At 39.7% G+C, this 19,026-nt stretch overlaps 1 protein-coding gene and 1 non-coding gene across 2 annotated transcripts; one reads left to right on the top strand and one right to left on the bottom strand.

The window, feature by feature from the left end:
• Window positions 1–8,856: 8,856 nt before the first annotated feature.
• Window positions 8,857–11,957, bottom strand: LOC119743095. The gene is made up of 2 exons (XM_038219447.1): window positions 11,370–11,957; window positions 8,857–10,807 (listed from the first exon to the last, which is right to left on the bottom strand). The coding sequence occupies exons 1-2, from the start codon at window positions 11,855–11,857 to the stop codon at window positions 10,759–10,761; spliced, it is 537 nt and encodes a 178-aa protein (XP_038075375.1). The 5' UTR covers window positions 11,858–11,957; the 3' UTR covers window positions 8,857–10,758.
• Window positions 11,958–16,382: 4,425 nt separating this feature from the next.
• Window positions 16,383–16,544, top strand: LOC119744132. Its single transcript, XR_005273542.1, has one exon. It is a non-coding gene; the product is annotated as a U1 spliceosomal RNA (small nuclear RNA).
• The last annotated feature ends 2,482 nt before the right edge of the window (window positions 16,545–19,026 follow it).

Raw genomic sequence — 19,026 nt, 5'->3', positions numbered from 1 at the left:
TATATGAAACAATGTTTCACATTTAAAAAACATGTAGCACCAAACATACTAATGACTGGAAAGCCAATTTGATAAGCTACTTTTAGATGAAAACAATTACTGAAATTGCTCAATCCGTTGAAACAATATCACCATTTAAACACAATGACCATAAAACCTCTTTCGTCCAAAACTGCAATTTCAAGAATCGTCATCACAATTGTCTTCAAACATCACCAGCAATAAAACCTCAGTTTAAAAGTAAAAAAAATGTTCAACAAAGTCCTTTTGAAGGCCCGTCTTTAAAAAAAAATTGGATTTTATAAATCATATTGTTTGCCTAACCAGGGTTGTTAATTAAGATATTGTGTACTACAGTTGTTGATAGTTGATGAAACAAGTATTCTTGTCATTTTCTTGGTTGTTCCAAACAGGCAGAATACACACTAAACTGCTTTTTTTGGATGAAACAGGTTTAAGGGTCATTGCGTTTAAATGGTGATATTCTTTGAAAGGATTGAGCAATTTCAGTAATTTTTTCATCTAAAAGTAGCTTATGAAATTTGCTTACCACTAACCAGTCATTATTATGTTTGGTGCTACATATTTTTTTAAATACGAATTATATTGTTGGGGGTTTGGGTTCCGCTTTTTTTTGACTCGCCCTGTATGTATGTGTAGGTGGCTGCTTTGGTGCACATTTGCCATTACGGTAACAGCATGGACAGTGTGATGCACAAGTACCGTACCCCCTTAACGGTGACAAAGCGAGATATAACAGACCAAGGGCATACATTGTACACTGTGTATTGTTGCTGGAGGCCACTCATTTTAGGCCTTGGCCTGATTCCATGGCTCTGCTATCCATTCCATGCCTGCAGCGTTTGCAGAGAATTTTTTTCGAAAGTCAGAAAGGCACGGAATCGTTAGGTTCGGGAGGCACTCATTGCACACAAGCCAGAATTCGGGCTAACCATTGTCAGCAGCTAATTGTAGCCGCTGAAAGCTATAGCCTCATTAGTCGTACAAATTACACTCGGGAGGTAGCACACTGAGTATACAGTGTTAATACATCAGTGAAGGGCAAAACCTAATTTCGAAATTAGGCCCTGTTTGATTTTCAGAATCCTAACAATTTAATCCAATCTAAACAATTATGCTTTCAATTAGTATTTTTGTACAAAATCTTGGCAGAATGCATGCACAGAAAGTGTATGTGTCTGCATAGAAAACACTCATCATTACTTCCAGCTAAGTGTTTATGACATTGTAACTACTTTGTACGTTTGCTTGTCCAATTTGTTTTAAGGCATCCCTGGATTCTACAGGGTAGATTTTGACAAACCAGTGTTTAAAAGAAAGAAAAAAAATCTGTAGTCTTTACACATCAAATCAATCTTGGAGGAACGTAGCACAGTCAACGATCGCTAATTCTAGCTGCCAGCTCGTATTAATTAAGTTTCAAATCCCAAGATTTCCGTCCCTTCGTTCCTGTTACCTGCGGCAGTAAATACATGCAGAAGCCCTGCCAGCATTTCTCACAACCACTGCTGACTAACTCCCCAGAGATCTGAACCAATTTACCAGGATCGCCCAGAACCACAAATCGTCTGATGCAAACTTCTAGTAAACACATTGCACTCTTGGGGCTCATTTATTGTCCATGGGTTCTGAAGTCGTATTTTGGGCCTGGATCATTTGTTTTTCCCCAAAGGTGTTTGTGATGTTAATCATCAACTGAAGAATTTGTGTGTTTTCCCATGAATAGTAATTTGCAAATCCAAGAAACTGGATTCTTTTCAGTTGGTACAGATTTTTCCATCAGGTATTTAGTTTTGGTAATGGGTAATGGGGGAAATATTCACCCAATGTAATGACGCTAACCGTTTGTAATAACAAAAAAAAGAAGAAGAAGAAAAATGGGTGTAGTTGGCGCAACCTTCTGCTGACCATGAAGCAAAATTTTCCAGTGATTTTCACCGCTGAAGGGGCTACTGTACTGGTGTACGGAGTGCATGTTCATTGAGCTGGCTACACAACTCTTGTCAGCAAAGGCTTTTTAAGTGTCTAAGATAGCATGAATTTGGTATTCATGGGTTGATCAAGTTGAAAGTCTGTCTTGGTCCACATTTTCTTCTGTTCTTTAGCAGTTGTCTTATTCACCAATGCACCAGGCTGGATCAGAAAATGATGGGGATATCTTGTTGTTGTTTTTACTAAGGAGAGCAAAAAGAAATAAAAGTTGAGGCAGTGAGAAGGTTTCTCTCTGAAAAAGAAAGTCTTTCTGAAAAAGAAGTTGGGTTTGAATTTTTGCAGAATATTCCATTTTTACAGCTTGGCGTTTGACCAAAAGCTTGTGAGCCATAACAACAAAGTCAAGTCTTGGTCAAAATGTTTTGCCACTTTCCCTGAAAGGTATATCTGAAGTCACCCACGATGAATACACACAAAAATGTCTTAAGTGTCTGTGTTTGAGATGAAATGGTCAGAAATTTCAGTCATTTCTATGAATGAGAACTATTATGCAAATTTGGAACATTTTGGTTCTAGACAAAGATATTTCACGTTTGTGTTTTTCAACACTTCAACAGTTGTAATTTTGGTGTACTGATTCAGCATGGGTTTTGAGATGAATAAGGCGACATTGATCACTTTTGCCATGTATTAAGAAAGAGACAAGTACTGCAATGTATCGGTAATAATTAATTGTAAATGAAGCTTTTTTTGTAGAGTATAAGCACATGTATGTAGTGTAGATTGATGCAGTGTTGGTGTTCAAGTCATCGTAAAAAAATTGTCAAATTATGAAATATCAAAATACATGAAAAGATATCAAAAAGTGACAGTTACCTTTTGCATGAATGCATGGTGTGTAAGAAAAAAAAATTCTTTCCACATTATTTGAAATTATTAATATTTTTATTTTTGGTTATGAAACCAAGGATTCCTCAAAAATGCCCCAGGCACTGCAGCTCCTGAGCTTCCTGTACAGAGAAGACAAGGAGAAACCCGTAGAGAGAAGACAGTGAGAAGAAATTACAGTTTTAGAGGTGGGAGGAAAACCCCAGATTATGCTGGGGAAATCCCACGGAATCAGGTAGGGACTGAAAAACCCAATCCACATGTGGACCAGGGAAGGAATCGAAGCGGTGGAAGGCGAGGAAATAACCACTGCACCAACCTGACTCCCCCAGCTGGGAAGTCAAGTTGGTTTGTGAGGGGCGGTGAGGGGCGGCAGAGTGTCATATAGCACACTCCAAATAAATGAGAATACGTAGCGAGCCAATTGGAATGTGTTATGACTCGTTCAAAAAAGGGGGAAATTAGTGAGAAACCTTCATGTTGTTTTCCGAGTGTTTTTGAAGTATCTCTTCTTTGGACTTATAATGTAAGAATCTTCCACGCCCATTCATGCAACAGGTAACGTGTCCACTGATGAGTCTACTGTAAATAAAAACACAGCTTCTCGATTGAAAAAAAGTGCAATTCCTTGGATTAGTGTTGCAAGGTGTTTAGGTAGAATGCAAAGATGATTGTGTAGTAAAAAAAAATTCATTGTGGCAAAAGATGTGAGAAACATTTCAAGAGTGACAGCTATTGTTGACTCACTTTTTTTCATGTAGATAGCATTCACATGGTATTACATGTAGATTCAAAGAAAGAACATCGTTCTTTAGTTTTAAGTATAACTTTTAATTCATCTTCTTCACAAATTAAGTGTCACATTATTACTGTTGGTGGGGGATAGGGGAGGTTTAGTATATAGGTAAAACTTGCGATACCCAATTTTCAAATGCTCAAATTTTCCTTACCCCAGGTAATCGAAGTCCCTTTCCTAAGGACGAAAAAAGTCTTTAGTGGGCAGACTGCTTGACAAGCAGAGTAACTTTTCAATTTTGTCCAAGTAAAAAATAAAAGAATTAAAAAAAAAATACATTTTGGTGCTGTACTGTAAGTCTGTGAAATTAATGACATTTTTTATAGTCTTTGTGTACTTTTTCAGCTTACAGCTTTATTATTTAATATACTCAGTTCAAGTTTGCAGAAGACTCATAAGAAACCTGGGCTATTATTTTTTATACTTGTGCCATATAATTTTTTGCTCAGGTGCGCTGCATTCATATTAAATGTAAATTTTTGTTGAAACTTTACCTCCGTTTTTGATTTATGTTGACATTTCAGTATTACGTATTTTAGGAGTAACTATTGGTGTTATATTTAATCCTGTTCATTATGTGAGGCTCACCATGCAGTTAGGTGGCTATGTTGCATTTGTACGCTGTGACTATTTAAGTATTGAAAACAGTGAATAGTCAACACACATCTACGTGTGCCAAAACCTGAATACCAAGGGTATGCACGTGTTGTTTGCGGCAAAAACATTTGCTTACCGTAGATGTGTACTGAGCGCATTTGATTAGCTCAACCGGATTGACTCGGGTGCAGGCAGACTGGTTAGCCACGACAGCCGGGCTAATCAAACACTAAAACATCGGCCATCATCATCCTCACATTTTGGCCATTGCCAAAACACCCCTTTCAGACTGAGTCTTCATTCCTTCCTCCTAAGCCTTACTTTCAGATTTACTGCTGCTCCGTCAATTGCACAAGTAGCAAAGTCGGGCTGACATTAGCAGCCTCTAAAATCGCAATGAGCTCAATAAGAAGTAATGTTTAGAATTCAAATAAAGTAGATTTTGGGGTCCACTTGATCTTTTTCACTGTCCAGCAGCCATTTTTTGGAATGAACAACACATGCGTGTGACGTATTTCCACCACTGACTCTGCTCCACGAGTAGGGTCTGTGGTGGCTGACCTGGGTGAGCCCAGAGAATAATGTCAGAGCTAATTGAACCGCACAGGGCTAACCCAAGTTAACCTGGATGAGCTAATTGAATGCACCCATTAAGTACGCGTGGCCACCAAAACAAAATGGCGCTCAGGTTTGTAAAACAAATGAACCATTTAGAGCCCTATACAGCATTTGCACTGCAGCCATCTTGGAGGTGTGTGTGTGTGGGATACGCAAGAGTGGGCCTCGTGCATTTGTTGTTAGCAGAACACACCTCCAACATGGCGTCCTAATGCTATCAGTCTATTATTTTGTACACTTATTTTTTTTCTTCTATTTTCCACAGATTGATTTGAGGAAGTCCATTTTATGTGTGCTATTTACCCAGACATTTTGAATTATTTACATGTGGTTAGAAAGATTGTAAATGATTGAGCATTTGTATTTGTGAACAATAATTGAGAAGGTCAGAATCCGGTTCGTAAGTGTGACGTCACTTCAGTTTAAACCACGCCCATTGCACAGTAGCATTGGAACCATTGGAACCGGAAGTTAACGCAACTGTTACTGTTGGTGTTCAGCCAATGGGCGCTGGTAGTCAGTGGTGCACGCCCATTTATGACAAAGTCACTTACAAACCGGATAGCTTTGACCTTCGTCCTTCGTCCTGATTGGTTGTACTGAGCACATGCTCAGTTAACTTTTCCATGGAGACATTAGCTTAGATCTATAATGGAAAGACTAACTGAATTCACAAAACAAATCAGTCTCACTAAATATGTTTCTTCCCGTTAGTTTTTCCCCATCCTAAAGTACTTGAGTAGAGAGCACTGAATTGGCACATAACACAAGAGGATTATTTCTAGCTAGCTTTAGCTTTTTATAATTAATGTTGGACAAATGTTGTTAAAAGCTCTCCCATTGTTTTATGCAGCTCTCAGTAAAATTGTAGAAGTCAGAGTGAAAAAAAAAATTGTGCACATCTGGTGCTGTTTAGTAAACGATTCACAGTGCTAGAAATAGGAATTTTTTTCACGTAAATCATTTTTTCTCCTTTTTTAATTGTCTCTTTAAAACCTTGAAGGAAATGACGAAAACCAGTTTTGTACTATATTTAACCATGCCCCAGGCATATTGCTTTTTTTAAAAGATGTTATCTTAGAAAAGAAATTGTCTTTGACTAGTGAACTCTCTTGTAGGTCTAAGACGAGCAGCCGTTTACCCTCGTGTACGTTTTAGTGAGTGTATAGTGGAGGTACATGTACCTAACCTGTGATGTATTCTAGAACTCTGTAAATGTGCATGTGCCTACATGTGTTCTATGATATTGTAGAACATTTAGAACGTATTGTAGAACAGTTTTTTTCCCTTCAAGTGCAAAGGACTTTTCAACGATAACACTGCAGTAAGACTTTCAATTCGGTGGTTTGTGATGAGTGTTTGTGTTTGAATGGCATCTGGATTTACAAACTGGCAGCCAAACTCAAGTATCATGTTTCCATAAGGGCCATTCTATAAATTGAGGGTCCAAAGTGTGACATTTTGTTCTGTCCCTGTCACCTTGGTACTTGGTAATTTGCCATTCAAGTATCATTAAGAATGACTTCAAACAAAATTGTGTTTGTTGGGTAGCTAGTTTGCTATTCATAATCACTCTTGTATCAGAAGTATAAAACTCATAGATATCAGATGAGATGTAACAGGGACAGGACGAAAATGGACCCCAAAGTTTACAGAATGATTCATAATGTTATTGTGGAAGTGGAAGCGCATGACTGTATTTACTGCTGTATCAAACTGAGTACGTTTAAAAAAGTATCATCGTCAAAACTGGTGTCATGTAGTAATTTAAACACATTATCTAACATAGAATGTAAAAAAAATTAACATTTAATCCATCTCCATGAACTCAATTGGTATGTTTACTGTAATGAAACATCATAAAATAAATGAACATGACGGTATTGTATTGATATGAATTTGCAAAACAAATGTATGTGATGTGAGAGTTGAAAGCTATGCATCAACCTCGCACTACGTTAAGACTTTTTGCTTGAATTGTTGAAAAAGTTCCAAGTAATTTATGAATTTTGATCTTTCCTTGTCACTGAACTTCAGATGTGAGGACGGAACTCGAGGAAACTGCAGGCAAAAACGTACATGCTGCTCTAAACTGACCAGTGTTTGGCTTATTATGTCGCCCATTGTCTTGTAATTAACATTCACAAGTAGTTACTGGCAAGTTGGTGATGCAACAAGCCAAGTCAGCCCTTAAAATCGAGAAACATACATTTGTATGAAGCACACACATGTACATGTATACGCATGTGTTTCTTTGAATATTGCGGGCAGTGGTCGTCATATTATGACTGCAACCAGAATTTATGCCTAAGATGTTGAGAGTTTGCAGTCGTTGAAGCCAGTGCATCCAGTATTTGGGGCGACAGATTTTACAGCTGTACTGTATGAATTAACGATGTGTTAAATCTATGTGACAGATATGAAGAAATGAATGTATTAAAAAGTCCAGTGATCCAATTGTGTGTGCATGGGATTGTTTGTTTTGTTAGCGTTAACTCCAACTCCATGGGACTAGTGTCCGCTTTGAACCAATCTCACTGTCTGACTGACTCAATGCCACTTGTGAATTAGTCTGGTCACCTATCTCACTGACTGACTGTTACTAAGGGAATAAATGTGTGCTTGGCCGGTTTTAAACACTATGTTTAAGACCGGTTCGAGTCTGGATGCTGATAATGACCCGACCCGATACCGGCCAAGCACATACTTATTCCCTTTCATAAATATCTTTTCGGTACGGAGAATGCACACTTTTTGGTCCAGAAGTTTTTTAAAAAAACGTAAAACATTATAAATTCCCAACGATTTTGTTCAACAATTTTACTTCATATTTTTCTTAGCACCCCTCTAGCTATGCTATGGTATGGCCCTCTGGCGAGTAGTCATAAACAACTCCACATATGGAGATTGGCGCGCATATCTTGCGTATTGTGTGATATGGTGCAGAGTGCAGCTGTGCCAGTGTAGTGTGAATTTAGGACTTTGAAATACTGACTCACTGGTAGTATTGCACATGCCTACGTTGTGAACAGTTAACCATTGTGAACATTTAACCAATAAAACGGTACAAATTGCACAGTCACCAGTTTCTCTAATTTTCTGTCACTAATGTCGACAATACCGTTAAATAATCCCATTCTTGCAACTATAATGACGTTCAAAATTGGTACCATACTTCATAAAGTCCAAATTGCATGTGACACAGGAAAAGTGTTTAAGACCAGCCAGCCGGTCTTTATCAACCGTTTAAAACCAGCCACGTGACGGGCTCTCGACCAATAGGAATGGGTAAACTGTCTTAGGTATTTATGAATTGTGACTTACACTGGTCTGCATGGGACCAACTATACAATGTTTGCCTATTCATGTATTGTGACATAGCATTTACACCACATGTGCGTTAGTCTGGCACTGCTTGCTTTATGAACTTTCATGGGTAGGCAATAAGTCAAGTGTCCATGTGAACGGCGAATGTGGATTTTCATTGCTGTCACATTACCACTAATGTAATGTTCTTTTTCCCACGGCGGTGTGAAGCACGCCGTGGGCTTGAGCTGCTTATGTTGGTTGGTTGGTATGTTGGTTGGTGGGTGGGTTGGTTGGTGGATGCTTTACTCAGCCCGTTATACTGTTTCCATGCCACGCATGTATCACAGCTAGTGAGTTTCTATGGAATACATTGTACCTGCAGTTTTGTGACACTGATGTGTATGCGTCTAATTTGCATATTATTAGATCACGCCCCATTGCATTGCAAAATTCGCGGTTGTACGGTTCGTGGAACCGCTGTGGGTTGTACATGTACCACTTGGTACTTGTTTAATGAACAAAACCCATTTTAAGTGTTAATTGCTAGGCTGTACTGTTCTGAATTCAACAAACCAGAAGATAGATTTTGGTAGAGTTGGGCAGTTCAATCTGTACTTTGACAAATTTTAACCTGAATTTGCTCAATTTTTCCCCTTTAAAAAGAATTCAAATAACGAAATGTCTTCTGAACAAAATAGAGAAAGCAATGTTTCCACTTATTCTTTATTCACTGCATTCAAACTTTATTCACATCTGTTTACCAAAAATACACATACATGATAATTAATTACTCACTCATATTTCTCTTTTAAGTATTTACATATAATGCAGGCACACACTTTTTATAGAACATTTTAAAGCACACATGCGTTTCGAAAACTTTAATCCCATCAAATCCATAATGGACCCAAGTCACTCCCAGCTGTTTAAGGCTTGTTGGAAGAACTTGAATTAAAAGGCAAGTTTAATATTTTGATCAAAGTGGCAATTTGGAAAAATTGGAATTTCGAATACTGTGGTTTTCATAAACCATTTGATACAAAACATCTGAAATGAATATTGATACATTTTAGTACGCAAAATAGCTTGGTCTTCAAAATGAAATAAAGTTACAAAAACGTTTTTTTTAACCCTGTTATCCATAACCTTCCAGATCCATTTGTACAATTCAGACAGTTACCATGGTTACTGTTTTATAAATGTACATTATCTAACCCTATAAAACATTTTTTAAAAATAATTATAACAAACAGGCCAAAATACAAAAGCACAAGTCAACTTTATGGCATGTTGAGTCCTACAAACTTTGAATATGTATCAATTTAGTATTTTAAGACATCGGTGAAGTGGTGGTTATAAATTCTTAAATTTGTGGACCAATTTCCTTTGCATGCTAAAACCGTGACCTGTCGACTTGGTAATTTAACTTACCCTGACATAAAAGTACCCCAAAAAATGAGTCCAGAAATTTATAAAAATCCTAGTAGTAGATACTATTTACTGACACAAGAGGTCTCAAAATGTTGTTTGATTTGTCAGTGTAATTCACCTACTGTTCTATTTGAGTTTTAAAAAAGTGTAAAGTGACTTTTGTCTTGCATTTAAAATATAGATTAAAAACCTCTTTATTACCATCTTGCTAGAAAATCATGGAAACTTGCATAGAGTAATGTTCGTAAGTAAAAAAGAAATGATTTATTAATTATAGTTTAGCTTAGGTGAGAACCCTGAGCAATTGTGTTGAAGTGTTTGAGATGTGCTCCTGCAAAAGAGGTGTTTTTTTTTTCATTTTCATGATTGTTTTGTTGGCTTTTTTGTGTTTAGTTTTGTGTCCTTCCCCCCCCCCCCCCAGGATATTGCTAATACCAAATACTTTTTAACATGAGTTTGATCAAGATGTAGCCTCATCCTCCTGTTTCTGTTTCTTATATTTACAAAAATATAAGATCAGAAATGCAAAATTTAAGAAAATAACTAGTTCACTTATTTTATTTAAGCTTTGGTTGTTCGTTAAAGCAGTAATTACAAACATAACTGTCAGGCGTCATTTTGTTATCAAAAGGTTGGAAAACAGTACAGAATCAAACAGTAAGTTCCTTTGCAAGTTTTGATAAGTGCTGCACACACTTTGCTTGTGCAGTGGTCGATATGTGTATTTTGATCAAAGATAACGTCAATATGACTATTATGCCATTAGAAAAATGTGTTGTGCACACTTTGAACTTCACAACAATTGACATGCAAAAGTAAGTTATGTTATTTATATTCTTGTGGACTGTCACAGAATGTCGGTGCTTAGGCTGTCCTTTGGAATAGAAGTGTAAAGACTGGTGCACACTTCACGAGAATGCGAAGCGAATCGAAGTCATGAAATTTACTGGAATTAAAACGTGTACATGTAGATACTTGCTGTGACAGCACAAATTTGCATTCGCATTGGCTTCAAGTACGAGCCGGCCTTAAACCAGTTTGTTGATTGCAATGAACCCGCTTTCAAAACCTTTAGTGATGCAATGAAGTCCTGATAATTGGATTCTGTACTTTTTCCGACTTTGTTCCCTCTGTTGATTGCAGAAACTGGGTAAAGAAACTAGAAGTTAATGCAACTTGAAGAGTCGATTGGTTAGGTGCATGTCATCAGTGTATCTGCAGAGGAAACGTAGACATTAATTAAATTGCAGTCTAATAAATTTAAAATGCACTATTCCATGCAGTACTGAATGTCTGGTTGGATTGGAAAGACTAGTGTTCTTCAGTCACGCCTTTGGGCAACCTGCATGCCAATTTAACCTTTCCCTGAAGTAAATGTAGACAGCCAAAAACACTTTTTAAGTTTAAGAGGGACGCCCTAGTTGTAAAAACCTAAACTGTAAAGTAAAAAGTTTGTTTTTTCGTGTGGAGAATGAATCGTGGTTGTGCTGAAGTAGACGGAATATAGCATGAAATAGAACTTAGTCATGGCCATGATGGCAGCAGCAATGCGGTATCAAGAGTCTCTTAATGCTTGAGAACTTGAGAAGGGAGAATTGCAATAATGTTTGCTTGCCACCAAAGAAAATAACTGAGAAAATATGAACATGATGTTGTTTTACAGTTAGGCTAGGCCTACTTTTGGACTGTCAGTCTAAATGCTAATGAATGGCCTACCCTCACTTTTTTTATAGCAGAATAGATTCTCTAAAATTATTAGGTCATATTCTAATTATACCTTGTCATTGGGCTGTTAAGATGTGGGAATCTAGTCTGCTTCTGTCGCACCATTCTGGGAGGCATCGCCATCCCGGTCCCCCAGTTGGGCGGGCTGTGGGTGATGGGCCGGCCGTTTGACGGTAAAATCTGCCTCAGCGTCGACCACTCCTCGCACCGCGTGTTGGGCGAGGACACACAAATCCCCGTTTCCTCCTTAGCCCGCGAGACATTGCGGAGGGACGGCTCGCCCAGGGGTACCCAATGCGGCTCGGCCCACGGCAGGGCCTTGGGGGCCATGAGTTTGTGTCGCGGTACGGGCGCCGTGCTGCGGAGATCGGTGGGGATGTAACGCTTGTTGACCCACACGGTGTCCTTGCTGTAGCCGCGGATATCGGTCTCGTTTTGCTCCTGTCGTGGCTTCAACACCCGGTCCTCGTACTTGTCCAGCAAGTATTCTGGGTAGAGCCACTTGTGGGAACCAAAGTTCCCCATACATTGGGCTGTCATGTTTCGAAATTCAAACGAACTTACGACAAATTAACTCTGCATCGCCGACTAGACTCGACTTTGCTAGCTGGCTGTGCGCATAATGCATGCAGATGTCAATTTGCGCATTGCATAGTACATGTGGTACTGGTACAAAAGGTAGCAGACGACGCTGCTGCGTTGTCATGACTATCAACTGGTATTCAGTAAATCATGTGCGTTTTGTGTTTAGTGTTGTTCGGTCTGGTTACCAGTTTTAATAGACTAATTTCCAGTCGCTCCATCTTGACGCGTCCGAATTACTTGACTACGGCTGGCCGGCAGTAGTATCTCCAAGCCACAGCCAAGTAATTCAGGCGCGTCTGACTTCGTATACTTTATGGGAGCGAGCGGGAACCAGTCTACAGTTTCAGAAGCTTAGACATGCGCCCTCCTTTTGGTGAAATAATGACCAGGCATTTGATTTATTCAATTTAATTTATTTCCATATCCGACCACAAACAAAATACAATAGCATGTACATTGAGTGCAATCAAGATAAAGCATACACACGAAAAACAAAAATATGGACCAATATAAAAGAAAATGCAATTAATTGATAGCCATAATAAGCCTAAGCTTGTCAATGGCAGGTGCTGAAAGAACACTGAACATAAAAGCAATCCATTATTGAAGCAAACGTTATTCTATAGTAAAACAATCATAAAACATAACACTCAGACAATATAAATGCCGGTAAAACAGGTAATTGCCAAGCAATACAGGGGAAAATGTAACTACTGTACCAACAATTTAACAACAAATTGCAAGGAGTATCTGGAGTAATGAAAAAAAAGTACAGACTAAAGTGAAAAAGGAAAAAAACAGGGTGATGAATCCACCCATGGGTACTGGCGCATAACCTGCGATGGACTAGCATCCCATCCAGTGGGAGTGAAAATATTCTCAGTCGTTTCATGCTATACTGAAATCGGAGATAAACGCCGGCCTGATGGGCCACATTGGCTCGTGACAGACTTTACTGTAAGCATATACTAGCAAAGTTTGTATGGAAAGCCTTTATAACAGAAAACAAACATTGGACACTGATGAACATGGACAAGACAAAGACAAAACGGGGGGGGGGGAACACAAAATGGAACAATACAAGAGTCAACTAAATAGCCCGTGCAGCGTGGAGAAAACAACAGACTAGATATAATGAGCAATGGCAAAGTGGTATCAAAAGAAGAGGAACACAGAGAGAAACAGAGATGCTATGCCACTGTGAGGTGATCAGATAGTTCCTCAGTAAACTAAGTAGGTAATCAGGCCCAAGGATGGTTTAGTTCTATTCTGAACGACTCATCCACAAGGTCCATACACGAGGTCCATGATACCTAAGGGTACTCGTGGAAAAAGATGTGTGAGTAATAAAAGGCAGGTGGAGATTATTATGTGGCCTTGTACAGTGACTGTGAATCTCCCATGTATGTTTGCAGGCGATACTATACTATGCGATAGCAACTTGCAAGTTCATGCGCCTAGCCTACGTATAAGTTCCGTACGTAAAAGCAAATGCCTTAAACAGTCATTTTCAGTCTATCTTTACTAAGGAAAACTGTGACAACATCCCAAACCTTGACAGTCCGAAGTTTCAACAAATGTCTTCTATTATCATCACAACTGCGGGCATCAGAAAGCTGTTGAAAGAGTTAAAACCACAGAAAGCACCAGGCCCTGATGGCATCCTTCCAACTATCCTGAAGGAATGTGCTGACAGTGTTGCTCCACTCCTACAACAAATTTTCCAGAAATCCATTGATACCGTGGAGCTGCCAGACGACTGGCTCAGGGCTAACGTCTCACCTATCTTCAAAAAAGGAAACCGTTCAGATCCATCAAATTACAGGCCAATTTCACTGACATCCATCCCTTGCAAGTTGCTCGAACATTATACAGAGTTGTAACGAGTCACTGATTTTTGTGACTCGAGTCGAGTCGAGTCATTTTAAAGAAGTGACTCGAGTCGAGTCGAGTCATTAGGTCAACAAGGTCGAGTCGAGTCGAGTCGAGTCACAGAGTGTGGTCGAGTCGAGTCGAGTCGAGTCGAGTCAAGTATTTAGCTCGAGTCAATTCGAGTCACAAATATTTGAACACTAAATTACAATTAAAAGCAACAAACACAAGAGAGAAAGAATACAAGGCACCAGTCTATTACGGAAATCCAAAGACATAAAGTATGCTGTATGGTACCCTACCAACAGTTTCCATTGCTAGCTCACGTCACAGATAAGAAGATGTGAAACTTCGGTCTTATAACCGGTTTGGCTTCGGGTCTAGATTTTGTTGTTCGCTGATCGCTGACAACGTTAAAACCTAATTGCATTATACAAAACTGTTTCTGATTATTTAAAGGTGGGCCCGTCCGTATCCATTTTTTTGTGTGAAATCGGGACATGAATTTAGCCAGCGTTCCACCAAGAACTTCAAAATCGCCCGAAACCAATGATGAAACCACGGATTGAGAAAAGTCTGGTTCCGGGTTTAGCATTACATGCTATAGAACCACAAGGTGGGAGTCCGCGACACGGTGTATGTTTGTTGTTTCATTATGGAGGAAGGAAACAGACTGCCGCTGTATATAAACGTACATTATTCGCGAACATTAACGTGACGTGAACAAAAACTGGCAACGCGAACGGCGCAGCGTAAGTCATTGCAAATATTTTTCGCAAGTAAGTTTTGCTTTTATTTTGGGACTCGAGTCTTATTAGCCTTCCTCGAGTCGAGTCGAGTCATTCTGATGAGGGACTCGAGTCGAGTCGAGTCATTTGCTCGCAGTGACTCGAGTCGAGTCGAGTCATTTACCCGTCGGGACTCGAGTCGAGTCGAGTCGCCAAAAAATGTGACTCGAGTCGGACTCGAGTCGAGTCATTGACTCGAGTCATTACAACTCTGCGAACATATTATCCACTCTAACATTATGTGTCACCTTGATCAGTACATAGAGCTAGCTAGCTCTATGATCAGTACAACGTTCTCAACAATGAACAGCATGGGTTCCGCAAAGGCCGATCGTGTGAAACCTAACTCACCCTGACCGTAAACGACCTCGCTAAAATCCTAGATAACCAAGGACAAGCCGATGTAATCATCATGGATTTCAGCAAAGCGTTTGACCTAGTTCCACATCAGAGATTATTGTCAAAGCTGAAACATGTTGGGATCTCTGGCTCTCTACTCCACTGGATCAACACTTTCCTTACAAAAAGATCTCAACATGTAGTCTTAGAGGGCAGTTCATCTAGTTCAATAGCTGTGACATCAGGAGTGCCCCAGGGCACTGTGCTTGGACCGCTACTCTTCATCTTGTATCTCAACGACCTTCCGGAAGGAATCTCATCTCAAGTGAGACTTCTGGCAGATGACTGCATATTATACCGTGAAGTCCAAACTCCAGAAGACAACAAGAAACTACAAAACGACATCGATACCCTTTGTAACTGGGAGTCCAAGTGGTAGATGCGATTTAACGTCACCAAATGTTACGCCATGCACATGACCCACAAAAGGAAACCTCTTCTGTCATCTTACAAGATAAACGGCAATTCTCTCCAAACAGTCACAAATCACACCTACCTGGGAGTAGAATTAAACAACAAACTGAACTGGGCCGAACACATAAGTAACTCTACTACTAAAGCAAACAAAGTTCTTGGACTGTTGCGCAGGAATCTGTTCAGCTGCTCCACCAAAGTTAAAGAAACTGCATATAAGACCCTGGTCAGACCCAAGTTAGAATATTGCGCCAGCATATGGGATCCATACCATCAGGACCACAAAAATAAACTTGAAGCTGTCCAACGCAGAGCGGCCAGGTTCGTCTGTAAGGACTTCAGGCGCACAAGTAGTGTCTCATCCATGATCACCCACCTCGGATGGAAATCATTGGAGGAACGCAGAATCATATCCAGACTAACCTTGCTCTACAAATCCATTCACCACAAAATCGCAATTGATGTTGATCAGTACCAAGTTGATTCCAAACGGGACAAAATGTCAACTAGAAAATCATCTTCATTATCCTTTGTTCACCCTACATCTAAGAAGGACTGCTACAGATACTCTTTCGTACCAAGAACAACAGCTCAGTGGAACCTACTTCCTCCAGAAGTCAGGGAAGCTACTTCAGTGGAGTCCTTTAAGTCAAGACTCCATGAGATGCAGTTGTCTTCAACACTAAGGGGGCCTACTAACAAAATTGTTTAGGGATGCTCCTAGCCACCACGCGCCTGCAACCGTATATCCCATAGTGGAGTTTGCTTGCAGTACGCTACAGATACAGATACAGATACGGGGTGCAGCCGTATGATGTACGTACGTGGTACTATGGTGGTACGTACGTACTACACGGGCACCTGTATTATGCATATTTAATTGAATAACGCATGCGCAGTATACTGAGCAAAACGACACTTACGGCGCTCCCGACGAAGCTTTTTTTTGCAACAGTGAGTAGAGTGTTACACGCAAAAAAAACCACCTAAATTTTTTATGTAACAGCATACTTACCTGGCTCAGGAGATACCGTGATCAAGCAGGCGGTTCTCCCATTGCGAGGCCTTACCATTGCACTTCGGTGGGCTGACTGATGCGATTCCCCCAAACGTGGGGAACTCGGGAGTACAATTTCTGATAGTGGGGACTGCGTTCGCGCTCTCCCCGTGCAATAAACCAAAGAAAGAATTTGCTCGATTAACAAGGCAAACAACTCTAGGAGATTTTTTTTTAATTAGCACGTGTCACATGAATGTAGTACTGAAGGAAATCACGTGTAAATCACATGTCGAGTATTCTCATGACATAAAGACTTTACGGGGAAACATTATGCATTTTACTCCAATTTCTGGCAGATTGCAGTGTTTCATTTTAATAACAAGTCAATTCCGTCATTTCGTTGACATTATTAACAAACTCCAAACGTTCATGTACATGTACAAGATGAAAAGACCCGTTTGGAGTTTGTTAATGCACGGACCACTTGGTCCGTGGTTAATGTCAACGAGCGTGTTGAGACGAGCGAAAATTGGTGCAGTGTGTTACGAGGGTGAGAATTGGTACATACTCTGAGGGCTCGTTTTTTTTTTAATAATAGAGAGAATTGAATTTGCTTGTGCTTGTGCGTGCCCAGACTATATAGCAGTAACTATAAGGAATGGCAAGATGGGTGTGCCATAGTGTGAATCGCAGTGTCGAAGATGGAAATAACGAAGTTTGGACAGAAGACAAATATACCGGGAGGTGATATTGGAAATAGAAGAAACGTGATCAGCCCACGTACGATAGCTTGTCATCAATAAACACAACCAGAAATTGAATAGCATGAACCCTTGTTATTGGGTCATCGTCTATTTTGATGGATATGTTTCAGCTGATGGGAAAACTCTCTGATCTGCTGAGTTAAGTCTCGCTTGAGTTCAATGGCAGCTTGTTAGCTCTAAACCAAGCAGGGACATGGGAAAGATCAGAGTTGATCGTACCATGATCGTATCAATTACGGTGGAAGGATCCGTGAGGGGGAATATAAGATCATCAGCGAATAAAGTGAGCGATAATGGAAGAAGATGGACATAGATAAGAAACAGTGGAGGACGGAATGGAGCGTTGGGGAAGCTCCTTGTTTTATGGTTTGAAGATTGGAAGAACATTTGTTAACAACGGAATATTGTTTCCTAATTATGTAGATAATCAGTAACCGCTCACGAGCGTGCCATTTTGTTCACGAGTGCTAGTTTCACGAACGCACTTTTGTCACGAGCGCTTTTTTTTCACGACTTCCCCTCTTTTCATGAGCCTCCACGAGTGCCGTTTAGCGCCCTCGTATAGGAAGACGGTGTCCACCCCCCCCCCCATGATCGTCTGGTTTGAACAGCGCCCCCATGGGAAGATGGCGAGTGCCCCCCCCCCCCCCCCCCACATTTTTATTTCACGGATACGAGGCCATGCAGGTAACCCGTGAAGAAACTGTTGACCTTTCAGAACGGATGATTAGGTGAGTGCTCTTTTTTTTACGTCTAACACCCCTCCCACTCCCCCTCTCCCTTAGGTATTTGCGGAAAGATTCGAGCGTGGAAACTGGAGTTTGAATCATATCAGCAACCTTTAACTTGTGGAGGGTGGGTGTGGCCAAAGCGAAACTTACCTGTCTTTGGAGCATTCAAAACCTCGACTTACTTCTTCTACTCGCCGTCCTCCCCCTCAGCAGATTAAACACTGAATGTACTCTTCTGCCCTCTACGTTCACAGCTGTGCAAATAGGCTAAGGTGCTGTGTATATATATCTCTAATTCGTAGTCTTTCACAGCATTCAAATATTTATATTTCATTTATTCTCTTAACAGTTCATAACAAAGATACATGTATTGATATTTCTTATTGTGTATTAATGACGAATATTTCTTATGAAAACTACAAGACACCTCAATCTGAGTAAATGTGTACGTTTACTATAAGCAGACAAGTCATTTCATGAAAAGGTATACGCAATAATATTGAACGAACCATAACTAACATAAGTTATATCAAATACAATCATTTCAATTTGAAAGCCATAACATTTTTACGTATAATATGACACGTTGGTTAAAAAGTGTTAGTCTTAAGTGTTTTGAAAACCCTTCAGATAATGCTGCAAATTGTGAATTTAATGTAGATTCAAAGTTGTTAAATAGCGATGAAGTAACATAAAAATATCGAATATTTCAGTACATCGTTTACTTCATCCAACAGCAGTTTCATCCATAATCAATATATACAGCGAAATATAGCGAACAAAATCCTCAAACACAATGCTATAAACCGTAATGGCATACGCGTCATCTGCATAATGTGCTCTCTGAGTTTCTTTAAGTTTTAATCAAATGACAGTTAAAAATAGGATCATAATTGCAATAAAAAATACGAAACAGAACATGTCTATCGAGTGCACAAAGGGGAGTAAATCCCGAAGGAGATGAAGAAGGTATATTCCCTCACTTTTTCACCTCAATTTTGTGATGAGAGACCAAAAAGAATGCCTATTGTCAGGTTTTATAACTTTCAAACAGTCCAGATGAATTACATAGTTATGAGAAAACGGAGAACAGACAGTTCAAAAGCTTAATGGGAATATACAACATTTGCTTTTCCTGTAATTTTCAGAAAAGGAT

Source organism: Patiria miniata, unplaced genomic scaffold (genome assembly GCF_015706575.1).
Source record: "Patiria miniata isolate m_02_andy unplaced genomic scaffold, ASM1570657v1 HiC_scaffold_6, whole genome shotgun sequence".
NCBI lineage: Eukaryota > Metazoa > Echinodermata > Asteroidea > Valvatida > Asterinidae > Patiria > Patiria miniata.
Note: the sequence above shows the minus strand (reverse complement) of the source record. Positions and strands in the feature narration are given on the sequence as shown.